At 36.2% G+C, this 13,777-nt stretch overlaps 2 protein-coding genes across 2 annotated transcripts; one reads left to right on the forward strand and one right to left on the reverse strand.

The window, feature by feature from the left end:
• The first annotated feature begins 269 nt into the window (after nt 1-269).
• LOC110757336 (8-amino-7-oxononanoate synthase) lies at nt 270-1,805 on the forward strand. Its single transcript, XM_021958920.2, has 2 exons — nt 270-715; nt 825-1,805. The coding sequence occupies exons 1-2, from the start codon at nt 383-385 to the stop codon at nt 1,266-1,268; spliced, it is 777 nt and encodes a 258-aa protein (XP_021814612.1). The 5' UTR covers nt 270-382; the 3' UTR covers nt 1,269-1,805.
• On the reverse strand, nt 1,057-4,784 carry LOC110757335 (Pentatricopeptide repeat (PPR) superfamily protein). Its single transcript, XM_088255058.1, has 3 exons — nt 2,355-4,784; nt 2,229-2,276; nt 1,057-1,198 (listed from the first exon to the last, which is right to left on the reverse strand). The coding sequence occupies exon 1, from the start codon at nt 4,678-4,680 to the stop codon at nt 2,608-2,610; it is 2,073 nt and encodes a 690-aa protein (XP_088111184.1). The 5' UTR covers nt 4,681-4,784; the 3' UTR covers nt 1,057-1,198; nt 2,229-2,276; nt 2,355-2,607.
• Nucleotides 4,785-13,777: the final 8,993 nt, after the last annotated feature.

Below are 13,777 nucleotides of genomic sequence, written 5' to 3' on the forward strand. Positions count from 1 at the left end.
CTTGCATCCAAGCTCGAGTCCCCATCTTCATAAATTGATTAATTTAGAATAATTTAGACTATTGCTTGCATTTATTTTTAAAAATAAAAAAAAGAATAGAACTTTCACCTCATGCACAGGGACCGCTGTTCCAGGCCATCAGGACATTCTTTTGGGTTTACAATCTATTCTTTTTCTTTACACAATTTGGTGATAAAAATCCACCTTTTTAGAAACATTCATGTGTAAGAAACAACTATTTATACTAATGGATAATGTAACACCACATGAGAGGCTCAGAAGGACCTAAAAACTGTTACATATAAAATATCTACCCTTCTCTCTCTTTCTATTTCTCCCTCTCCTTTATCCAAACTCAAAGCCAACACTGAAGGCAGAGAAGATGATTGGCCTCAAGCTCATTCAAACCTCTTTGACCACCACCAAGCATAACATTTTACACACAGGAAGACTGTCCAACGCTAAGAATTCCATCTTGCGCTTCAGCAAGTCCAGTGATTCTGATTCTGAGTCAGAAGCTTCCCCACCGCAAGGAGATACTCGCAAGCAGGACCTGCTGGTGAGGATAGCAATGCTTCAAGCTCAGAAAGTCCGTCTCACCGATTACTTAGACGAAAGATCCGAATATCTTACCAAATTTGGAGAAGAGGCCACCGCTGAGTTTGACAAGATTGGAGAAGACGCCCTCAAAGACCTGGATGAAGCCAGTACCAGGGTCTGTTTACGTTCCTAGTCCATGCAATAGCATTGAAAGATTTTTTTAAAAAAGGGCTTGCTATGCAATTCTGTTGATAATCCAATTCTTATTCATTTGTGATTAGCAGATTATGGAGAATATAAACAGCCGCATGCAGGCCTTCGAGGAATCTGCAGGAATTAACATTGAGCAGATGGAGAAAAATGAGAACGAGTTAGCAGCATTCGAAGGTGAGATTGACAAAGAACGCAATGAAGGGTTATTTTTTAAGAATCTGACACAGGGGAAACCGAAGGAAAAAGTGGATGCTACGGAGGAAATAAAGAAGATCAAGAAGCTTACCAAAAAAAGTGCAGGATCAGAAACCAGGAGGAACATTTACGTTGCACTGATTGGCCTGCTACTCATACAAATCGTTGACTCCTTCATCACTTCAACGCCTGATTGGAGAAAAGTTGCAGTTCTCGGGGCAATTTTTGTGGGTTTGGTTGCTCAGGTCATCTATGAGCAGAAAATGTTATCAGAAACAGAAATAACAGAAGAGGGGAAAACAGAGGAAGAAAGAAGGTGATGCTTGCCCTACTCATGAAGCAAAAACATTATGCTGTGAAATGTTCCGCCTTAACTATTTTATATAAACATAGCTTGGGTCTACACAAATATACCATGCTTTTCCTGATCAACTCAATTGTATTACAAAGTCAAAGGAGAAAGCACTACTTCCCAGCTACACAAATATAGCATGATTAATAAACCCAAGTAAACCTTACAACTTGGGTTTGATACATCAAGCCTTGCTTTTGCATCATCAAAAGGTGATCTTGGTGATATACTGCAATCACCAAAAACTATGTAACTGAGTTACATATATGATGCTTATGAACTTTTAATTACAATGGATCATGCCAAGCATGCCTTCAGATTTTTTAATTAATATGGGTTTCTATATGACCTTCTAAATGTTCTTAAATTAAACCCAGTAGTGTACAACTAAATGCATGTTAACCCATAATTGAGAACTGATTGGCTACAGACATTAAAGTCTGGTGAGGAAGGTTGTTGATACAGATTGTGTGAAAGTCACACTTGTACCAAATGCTGACTTGAAGTCTCATCCAGCATGCATAAAAGAACTTGGCATCCAACCTGCATCAGGAGCTGCGCTACTGTCATCTGCACACATATAGCATGATAAATAACCCCAAGTAAATCTCACAGCTTGGGTTTGATACATCAAGCCACTTTGCTTTTGCATCATCAAAAGGTGATCTTGGTGATATTACTGCAATCACCAAAAACTATGGCACTGAGTTACCATATATGATGCTTCATGAACTTCTAATTATTATAATTCATGCCAGACATGCTTCACGATTTTTTAATTAATAATTTTTTAGACATGAGCTTCTATATGTTCTTAAACCCACTACTCTGCAATAAAATGCATATAGACCCAGATTTGAGAACTGATTGGCTATAAAAAATAAAATCTGGTGAGCAAGATTGGCGATCCAAATTCTGGAAAACTCACACTTCTGCCAAATAGTGACCTGATCAATAAAAGAACTCGGCATCCAACCTGCACCAGGGAACAGCTATTAATGAGTATGCAACACACCCAAGAAACAAATATAGACAGTGTACAATTCATTCATACCTTATGTCACTTTCAAAAGAAAAGCATGTTCAGCGTGAAGAATATTTTGTTGTGCATTTTCATTATCAATAGATATCCCAGCATCTACCGACTAGCAAAGCAACATAGTTCCACAGGTGGCTTTTGTCACCACATGGAATCTTAAAGTCTCCCAATGCCAAACAAAATCTGAAAAGAGACTCCTCGTACAATACCAGATGAAGCAATGCATGGGATGAATTATTTCCATGCTACTTTATACCCAAGAAGAGTACTAAGTGGCCCCATTGTTGAGCACTGCCCTAACAAGTATGTACCACGTTATGGAAGTTGGAAGAATTCCAAGATGCAAAGCCTTTTCTAAAAACCTAATGGCATCTGATATTCTGCTGCATGAACAAAACCCTTTGAGTGTAACATTATAGGAGATGATATCTGGTTGTAGCCCGTCTTTAAAAATGCGGGCCCAAATTTCTGATGCCTTTTCACAGTCTCTAATTTTGTAAAACCCCTCCATCAAGGTGTTGTAGGTCACAAGATTTGGAACACAGTTCCAACTCCCCATCTGAAAATAAAGCTGCAAAGCATCTTCAGCTTTGCCCGCAGAGCAAAGCCCATGAATTATAATGTTATGCATAGTTACATCAGGCTCAGATCCCTTGACAAGAGCTTGATGCCACAAGTTGAGGGCCATGTCAATCTTCCTGTCTTGACAAAGGCCATCCATTAACAAGCTATATGTGATCACATCCGGTTTCCATCCTTCTTCCAGCATTTCTCTCACAAACACATATGCGTCACTAAATCTTTTTGCTTTGCATAATCCATTTATGAGAGTATTGTAGGAGATAACATTTGGAGAGCAAAATTTTGTACGCATTCCCCTAAAAAAGAAAATGGCATCTTCAAGTTTGGAGGCTCGGATAAACCCATATATCAATGCATTGCAAACATGAGAATTCGGTTCATAGCCACACTTATCCATCTGACCAACTAGCCTGGCTGCTTCATCTAGTTTCCCTTCCTTGCATAACCAATTAATCATTGAGGAATAAGCAAAGGCATCCAGGTCAGCTCTTGTATTTTCTGCCTCTTTTAAAATCCATAAAGCTTTGTGCAAGTACCCATTCTTACACAGTCCGTGGATTAATACTCCATAGGTTGTGGAATCTGCAACACAACCCTTCTCATGCATTAGTTCCCAGACAGAAATTGCTTCTTCGACCTTCCTGTTTTCAAACAACCCTCTAATGAATATGTTATAACTCACAACATTATGACAACCGCACTTCTCCATCACCTCCCACAACTCAAAGCACTCTTTGACCTTCCCAGCTCGACAGAACCCATTGAGCATTGCATTATAGACAACCACATCCGGTGATACCCCTTTCCCAACCATCTCTTTATAAACTCTCTCAGCTCGATCTACATTCCCTGCTTCACATAAACCTTGAATCAAAGAACTACAAGTAAACAAATCAGGCCCTCTTTCATTTTTCTTCATCCTATTCCATATCTCCAAACTCTCATCGAACTTCCCACATTTGCATAAACCATTGATCATAACATTATAAGTAACAACATTAGGATAAACCTCTGAGTCCTTTACCAGCCTATCCCAAATCTCATTAGCATTCACACTATCGCCTTTCCTGAAAAACCCATCAATCAAAATATTATAGCACATCACATCAGGACTAACCCCTCTGTCAACCATTTCATCAAACACCTCCAAAGCATCACACAAGTTCCCACTTTTCGCAAGCCCGTTGATCAAAGTCCCATAACTAAACACATCAGGCTTCAAACCCTTTTCCCACATCCAACTTAGCAACGCTTTGGCCTTCTCAAACTGCTTCTTCTTACACGAAATCTTGATCAAAATATTATAAGTCTGCAAATTCGGCGACAAACCCACCGTTTCAAAATAAGCGAAAAACTTCTCAGCTCGTTCCCACTGGTTGGACTCAATGAAAGCATTCAGCAGCGAATTGTACGACCTTATACCAGGCGCGCACCCAAAAATCTCTTCCATTTGTTGAAACACAGCCAAAGCTTTATCGGGCATTGAGTTTTTCGCATAGGCTTTGATCACAGTCAATACCACGTCCTCGGGGCACTTGCATTTCTGGGTTCGAATCAGCTCGACGACCCGGTCGACGTGGGCCACAAGTTTCGGGTCGAGAAGGCGGCGGAGGATGTGGTGGAAGACGTCGGGCGAATGGTTGTAGTTCGGGTGGCGACTCGCTGAGTCGAGCAGAGCAAGGGCGGAGTGCGGGTTCTTTTCGGCTTGGAGGAGCTTCAGAACTCGCTTCGGAGATAGAGATTTGGGGAAGTCGACCATGGCAATGGCAAAGACGCAAATTTGTGTGGTTTCTATGTCTCATTGTTACGGCATGTTATAGGGAGCTTTGATCGGACTAAAATTTTCGGCGGCTTGAAAGTCTGAAAATGGGCGAGAAGCGGGAGACAAACAAAACTATAGAGTGACGGATTTTTATGGGTCGGGTCATGGGTCGGGGTTCTAAACTGGGTGGAAACTCAAATGCTGGGGCAGACAGGCCCAACTTGGTGGATCTACTACTTTTCTGGATTCATTGATATTTGGTCAAACCATCTAACATTAAAGCCCATATGCATACATTGATAAAGGGTTTGTTTTCATTTATCTTTGAAGAGAAGAAAGGTCTCTTAAAGCCTTCTCCAACCCATTTAGTCCTAAACCCAAATCTCCCTCTTCTAAAATATAACTATTTGGGTTTTGCCCTAACTCAAACTGTTTTAGACTCAAATTTTAAATCTGAAATTTTATTAAATTGTTTAAGAATAGTTTAAGTTTTTTTTCTTTTCATGGATAATTTTTCTTTATTTAATCTTTTAAAATAACTTTATAATTTAATTTTTTTTTGAATAATTTGATATAAAAAAATTGAAATTCCATAAATATAATTTTATTTGAGAAATAGGTAGGTATTTATAGAGTTTGGAGTGAGTTTTGGGATTGGATATAATTTAGATTAATTTTAAAAATTATTTTAACCTTTGGATTTAAATTTCAACCATTGGCTCTTTTTTTCACCGTTAAAATAGCTTGGATTTAATATGGATCGTTGATTTGGGTTATTGTTGGAATTTTAAAAAAAGTATTGCGACACATGGTGCCCCATTGATTCCTCCTTGCACATGGGCTGTGTTAGCCTTAAGTGGGCTCCACCAAAAAGTTTTCCAATCCATGCAATAGCTGGACTGGTATTTACCCCAAGTTTGAGTTTTCTCAAATTTTAGCCCCTTACTTTTCAATGTTTGGTGAGAAATTGGGCTAAAATTTGGGATATTTTGAATTTGGCCTCATGGATTGGAGATGGCCAAACAATGAAAGCCCAGCCTACAAATTCAAGTAGCCTTTACAGCCCAAAACAACAAATTGACTTGAAGTCTTGAAGAAGTGTGTAGTGTAAGATAAAAACTTCTCTACCCCGTTGCATTGTCCCATTCTTTTTATCTCTCTCCTCAATAAAGGGGGCAATGCAACGGGGCTAAGAAGAGATAGGAATAAGGGGACAATGCAATGAGAGTAGGGAAGGTTTTCTCGTAATGTGGCCATGATGAGGAGAGAGAGATAGGAAGAAAGGGACAATGCAACAGGTGTAAGAAGAGATAGAAAGAATGAGACAATGCAACGAGAGTAGGAAGTTTTTTTTTGTAGTGTAGACATGATCAGGTTCATCCCTATAAAGAAATTTAGAAAAATTGGGATCTTTCTTGTGTGAACTCCTTTTCTTTTAAGCACATCCTTTCCAAGCATACTTGTTCATCCTATCTCTCTCCACTTTATCATTAAAAAAGAGAAAGGGCAAGAAAGCAAAGACTATCTTTTCTTTCTTTCCCCTCTATCCCTTCACCTTTGAAAAGAAAAACATTTCTGCTGATGATTTTCATGCAGTTTTATAGTAAACAATAGGGCAAACCTCCCTTTATTTGTGTGTAAATTTCAAGGCTTTGGCAGCAAAACAGCATAGCTCTATATAAAAAAACACATGTAATAGCATCACACACACCTAAAGATATGTTTGGAATATTTGTAAATCCCTAAGGGGTGTGCCTAGAAATTGGCCTCTTGGTCTGTTGTGTTGTGTGCTTCTTTCTTTCTTTGCCTCTGTCTTGCTTTAGTAACATGCCAAACTCTACATTCTTTCTTGGGATTCCTTCACTCTACTTATATAATCATATACTTCTTTTTTGGGAGGCTCTATGATAGGATCAATTGCAATTGCAAATTGCTACCATCAAGGCCTACCTCACCTCATCTCTCTACCCTAATCTAATTGTCTCAAATTAGCCTAATCATGACCATTTTATTCGCTAAGAATGAGCCCTTAGGCTTGGATTAGGGACCATGGAGACATAAACCTGAATTAAAATTAGGAAAATTAAATACCTATTAGAGAAATCCAAAAGAAAATGAAAAAAATAAATAAATAAATAAAGGAGCAAATAGTGGACCGTTCATTCAAGATCTTTCGGTTGAAAAGATGCCATGTGGAGTGATTAGCGGCACAAATGGGGATATTGATCATGCAAATGTTCTGAGAAATATTTATATATTAATATATACTATGTGGAGTCCATGATTATGGATGGAGCAAAATGTGAATGAAGTTTAGGGTAGGAGGCATGTTGGGTCCAAAGATGGAGGCTTTGTTTAAAGTGGATGATGATCATACTATACACATTTTATTTATTTATTTATTATATAATAATTATTATTATTACTATTAAATTGGGGAAAATCAAAAGCCTCTGATTTGTATGTGCAGTGTATGCGTGTGGGGTAAAGGACTCTCAATTAGATTGTCCTTTTGCATTCATTTTCCCTTTGTAATCATGAGCATACTTTTCTCCCTTTTTAATTTTTCCACAATTAAATGTAGCAACGTGTCATCTTCTTTAACTGAGGAATTTTGGACACTCTACTACTATTAATGAGGTGAAATAAAATCAAAATTATGAATATTCTAATGCTTAGAGCAGATGTGCGAGTTCAATCCCCCTTTCTGTAGTTTAGATTAAATTAAAATAGAAATTGAAAAAAAGAATAAAAATTTGTAGACGTATAATAATTTTCAATTTAGTTTAGGATGGTGATAATTTTGTTTCTTATTGTAAAGTAAGAATATTTTGATGTAGGGGTGTATAAAAAGACAGCATAATTGGATGGATATAATGGGTTCCGCGAAATTAGTGGAATCTATGGGTGCGCATGTTTATCTTTGCATTATTCGAGTAGCTAGCAGAGCTGTAATCCGTTTGGAAATTATTAATAATTATGATTCAATGAGAAAGGTGAGCTTTTCTTGGCGATGAGCATGTTTCTTACATTACATGCATGTAACCCTTTCTTATCATTTCACATTTCCCCTCCTCTATGTATACATGAATGATTGAATTCAAGTGTGTGAGATATAACTTAACGGAAGCTTCTCCAATAAAAATTTGTGTTAAGGATTAGTTATGAAATTATAATTTCAATCATCTATATATATATATGTGACTCAATAACTAAGATTAGAAGTTCTCAACCGAATCTTAACATAAAATATGTAGTTTAGACTTTCTATATGTCTCGTGAGAAAAGAAGAAGTGTGTGTGAGTTATATTATTAAGGGGTTCTTAAATTTAGGTCCAAAACGATTAGCTGTCATTGGGTTTAGTCCTCGTGTTTTTGGTTTTAGATGTAAGTCCTTTGACATTTATTACTTTTTTGTTGTGTCGATTTTACCCTTTAAGGTAAATAAGGAAAACAAATTGAAAATCTAAATTTAATGCATTATTTCCTTGAAATTGAATTCCAAATTTTGAATTTTGAAATTTTTTTCCTTGATAATATTCCTAATATATAGATAAAATACAATTTAATCAATAAAAAGTTAAGACTCACATATTATACCAATTGATCAAACAAGCACCCACATTAAATTATGTACATGACATACATGTAAAAAATGTTAATACATACGAGTATATATATGTACCTGTCTTACAGGTAAGTGTTTTTTTCTTGAGTTTTCTTAAGCATTTTTTTCTGGAGGTTCATATTTATATACATATGTACATGTCTTCCATGTAATAGTGTTTTTTTTTTTCCCCAAATAAATTTTGTATGGATTTTCATCTCAGTTGAGTTTAAGGATCCATACCAAGATCTTATATGAGTTCAATTAGCTGGACTATAGGGTATAACTACCTAGACTAGAGGTAATTTATGGATTTAATTACCTGGACCAGAGGTAATTTATGGGTTTAATTACCTGCATATTGCATACGAGGTGTATGCATAGGTACCTTACCTATTGTTAAGGTATGAAGTTTTTATGAACTCTTATTACAAATTTTGATGTCGGTATACCTTGGGAAAATTTCAGAATTCAATAAATAGATTTACAATTAAATTCAAATCAAATATGATAATTAATATCCTACAAATCAATAACTTACCAGTTTTAGGAATTCATAATTTACCTTATTTATGTTTTAGGTGCATAACTGGAACAAAAAATAAAAAATAAAAAAAAGTAAATATCAATAAATTGAAATAGGCATGTAATCTTATGTGGCACAAAAGTCAAAGGACTTGGATCAACAACAATTTCTGAATGGATTGCACCCAAAATCTCTCCTCATAATTGGACTTATGCCAAATTTTCTATATTATTAAAACATAACGTAACCCTTGACTAAGGATTTACACAAAATAAACTTGTAAGATATATATTAACCGTATTATTATCTGCTGAATAGTGAGAGATTAACGAAAACCGCTATTATGAAGTGGACCTAGTACAAGGCCGGCCGACCTTGATCCGGTACAATAGGGTGCCAATGCTTAGAGCCTCTAGATTTAGTTTGATATATATATATATATATATATATATATATTTTTAATGTCAAAAATGAAGTTTTTTTTTTTTTTTTTGGGGTAAAAAATGAAGTTAGGAATGATGATAGAGGGACAGAGACTTTTCATTCCTAGTTAATTGGATATAGGAATAATAATTTATGACATCATATAAGGAGATGCATTATTTCCCTCTTATTTCGTTTATAATAATAAATGGTATACATATTGTCGGTATGTGTATAGAATTCAGTCTACAGAATTTCTCCAAAAAAATAAAAATAAAAATCAGGCTGCAGATGTTTTGATATAGAAAATGACAAATTATACAGAAAGGAAGGGAAGGAAAGCTCAACCTCACTGCATAAAGCATCGGCCTTCGGGGGGACAAAACTATTTCTCTGACTATATAGAATCTTCAGTTCTTCACAAAACAACAGAGAAACAAACTAAATAATTTTATTTTGTTGCCTCCTTCAGAATTCAGATCCAAAAGTGTTAACATCATCATCATCATCCATCCTAATCTTTGCTTGCATCCTCCAACAGTTGTAATCAGATCCTTTGCATGTCAATATTGCAGCAGAGAAAATTATAATACAATTTAATAAACTACTGCAACTGCATGCTAGTAGGTGTAAATCCGTACAAATGCAAGTTGCAACAATACAATAATTTACTTAGTGCCATGCATTATTAATTTATATTGGAATTGCTAGCCTTGGTAGGATCATATAATCATTTCACGCTAAACAAAAGGGATCGATGGGAAAACTCTGGTCCACAAATAACCAATAAGGTGATATGTTCGAGTGATAGAGAGTATTTACTTTCATGATCATAACGTACGAGAGTCTATAAATTTTCTGTAGACACAGTCTGGGTCTCGATTTTGAAGGAACATTATTTTTTCTTTGGGTAAGTGTATGTTATTCCATGGATATGCTATATTGTGGAGGACAACGCAATTAAGAAGTGGTACATTTCATAGTACTCCAGCCCATAATTGAAGCAACCCAAATAATACCTTAAAATGATTGAGTTGAGAAAGACAGGCTAGCTTATCGTCAAACTAGTCTTATTTATGAACAAATATTTTGTGGGGACTATGGCGGACTGTCACAATTGCGAAACACGAAGCATCAGCAGCAGCAACAAACAAAGAAAACACACAAATATACACATCCCAATCAAAGAAAAAGCCATATTGAAAAAATTTGCCACCATATGCATGTTGCTTAGTGGAAACAAAATTTGGAAATTGGCCAATAAAATCACAGAAACTAGGCAGGGAGAGGGCCCCTGCATGCATGCCCGCAATAAGGGAATTTTTGTCCCAAATTAAATCTATGTTCTTTATCTCTCCCCTCCCCACTATCTATAAGCTAAGACTTATATATATATATATATATATATATATATAACAAGATATCCATCCACTTTGGATATCATATGGGAATTTATCTGAAATCTACACTCCACCAACCAACCAAACAAACAAACAAAACCCTAGAAAGACAAACCCTAGGAAGAGAGAATATTGTCTGTGAGAAAGAGAGAGAGAGAGAGACAAATCCATGAACCCATTTCAGCTGAGCAAATAAATATTTCTTTTTGTTAATTATATAGTTTTTATTTATTTCTGTATACTTACTTTATTATAAAAGGAAAAGGTAAAGGTAGAGAGGACAGGCCAACACTTTACGCCTCATTCCATGCACACAAAAATACTCTCACACTAAAACACCACAGACTACACAAAGTATTTGCTTTGCCCCCTAAATCTGAAAAATCCCCCACCACTGTGGCAAAGACCACCAACCCACAAGGGCCACAGCACCACTACCAAATCAAATCTCTCTGTTTTCTCTGGTTTTTTTTTACTCTCTCTCTAGATCTCTGGTTAACAAAATTTCTTGCAGATATTCATATCCCATGTGAACTGAGTAAGAGTGTGTTTAATGGGACCCCGTGATGTGCAACCGATTGAGAGGTATGTCTGCTCCTGGATGGGCTCTCTATTCAGCCGGCGGGTCATCTCTCGTGACTCAGCGGTGTTGTGGGGTCTCTCAACTCTTTAACTCAAATCATCTTCTTAAGAACTCATACTAATATTTACTTATCAAAAATGGATACCGGAATGATTTCAATTTTTGTTTTTATTTGTATTTACTAACACGTGGTATTGTAATGATTCTAAATTATGACTTCCCCTTACTAACACATAGAATATATAGGTTCAACGTTACAATCCACAATCAAATACCATCTAAATCATGGATAGAATCAATTGTGTAGTTGATATTTCTTAATTTCTCTATCTCGGTTTCCCGTTTCATGGCTCTTATTCTTGATAAGTAAATATGCTAATATAAAAGCATTTTGAAGGGTAGTATTTTACTTTCACCAAAAATGAGTATACTATTTTATTGCTAGACTTAATTAACATCGTGAAATAAATGTTTACACTGACAAATTACGTGTTGAAACAAGAATGAACATCGAACAATGCTTGGATTAGACGTTTAATCACACGTACGCTCATGTAGATAAGATAGCTTAACGTTTTACAAAGTACAAATTAAAATAAGTCACGAGATAAATTTGAAATGATATCAGTTTGTGTAAAACCTTTTTTTTTTTTTCCCCTTCATTCCCTTTTTTCACAAGCATGTATGATCGCATCAATCAACAATCAACCTTCATTTCGGGTCATTTCTTTTTTCTTTTCCAAGCCCCACTATAAACCACAGCTGAGTACACTCTATTCACCCAATAGAACATGGCCATACAGTACTGTATGTTGGATCAATGGGGTTCTGTAAAGCAGCTCATGTGAGCTTTAGAGGAAGGGCAAGTAAATAAATTTCAGTTTTCATGATAAGTTTTATTTATATAAATATTTTCACAGTTTGTACGGGTGGTTTTTGACAAACTTTGTCTTGGTGCAAAACAAATTAGGTGACCAAAGTGTTCGTGCATTTGCCTAAAAGAATATATATTATAAAAAGATTTTGGAAGTTTTATGATATGTTTGAATCACAGCTAAATTATTGGAAAAAAGCAGGTTGCCCTTTTGGAGAAAATGGAAGGGGGAACCGATGGCTTTCACCATCTTCTCGAGCGATTCCATATTTATGTTTGATGGAGAGTCTCAGAGAAAGAATCTATGTATGCAGGATGCTGCTGCATGCTGCAGGAGGCAGAGAGGCAGGGCACGCATCAAATGCATCACGCACCACCCTTTTACCATATATAAAGGCAGGCCAAGCTAAAGCCAGCCCTAGCTTAAGTCCCCATTTCCATGACCAAATGGAGAAAGATTTTCTGATTTTGGGTAAAGGTCACACCAACATAACATAGGATGTCATATTCTGATTGCTAGATGGATAAAATGCATATATGCTCTCGTCAATAATGTGGCCAAAAGCTTAGATAGAGCCGGAACGGCCTCGTTTTGGGGAAATACTTCCTTATTTCCATTTTGACATTTTTGTTTTGGTGGAGTCTGAATCTGTCTCTTTGTGTCTATGTGCGAGAGTGTGACAATTGATCTATAGGGTTTTGAAATTTAGTGTTTGGAGAGTGCAAGCCATCATTTTGTTTTTGTTGTTTACAAAATAAATAGATGTAAAGTGGGAAAGCAGAGCAAAGCAAATGCCAAATAGCAAAGCAAATGCATGAGCAGAGAATACGATGGGAGCTATTTGGGAGGGAAAAAAAGAAAGAAAGCCGAAAAACAAAAAGAACACAAAACAGGAAAAAGAAAAAGGAGGAAAAGAAAGAAAGAAAAGAAAGAGAGAAAGAAAGAAGGAAAGAAAGCGAAATGTGAGAAAGAGAGAAACAGCACAGCAACAGCAGCAGCAGCAGCTCCGAAACCCCTCTCTCTCTCTCTCTCTCTCTCTCTCTCTCCCATAGTGATGGCGTGGTTTGCTTTTGCTTTTTCTCTCTCGACAGGAATCTTTGAAAATCCAAAGTACCCTCCCAAATTATAAACAAAAAAAAGCCAAAAAGCTAAGCAATTTGGGCACCTCATCCCCTGCTTTTGCTAATGAAACTCTCTTGCTATGCATGAATCTTGCTAATCCCACTTAATTAGGAAGTGATTTGTGCCAACTTGGGTATTTGCTACGGTATTTAAAGTTAAACAGAGAGAGAGGGTACCTTAATTTTATATTTAGCCATAGAATACTGGATGCACTATTTCTTTTTGGCAGGAGGGTGCCATATTCTACAGTTGTTGTTCCTATTAATTTAGTACCGAGTACCAACTGAGTGAAGAATTTCCAGTTCAACAAACTAGATCTTGCCACCAATGTTTATATCATGAAATAATATTTGATATTAAGGTCTTCTGGTACGAGGAAAGTGAAATTCAGAATCTTGACATGCAACTCTTTTGTCACAAAAATCTTAATTAAATATATTAAAAACCCTTGTAACTTATACTAGATTAATCTAATTTACCAAAATAAAGGAATTCAAACTTGTTATAAGGAGGCGAACTTACAATCTTAATCAACTTGCTTAAATCTCATATGCACAA

This window comes from Prunus avium, chromosome 6, assembly GCF_965620075.1.
Source record: "Prunus avium chromosome 6, drPruAviu1.hap1.1, whole genome shotgun sequence".
In the NCBI taxonomy this organism is placed as follows: Eukaryota; Viridiplantae; Streptophyta; class Magnoliopsida; order Rosales; family Rosaceae; genus Prunus; species Prunus avium.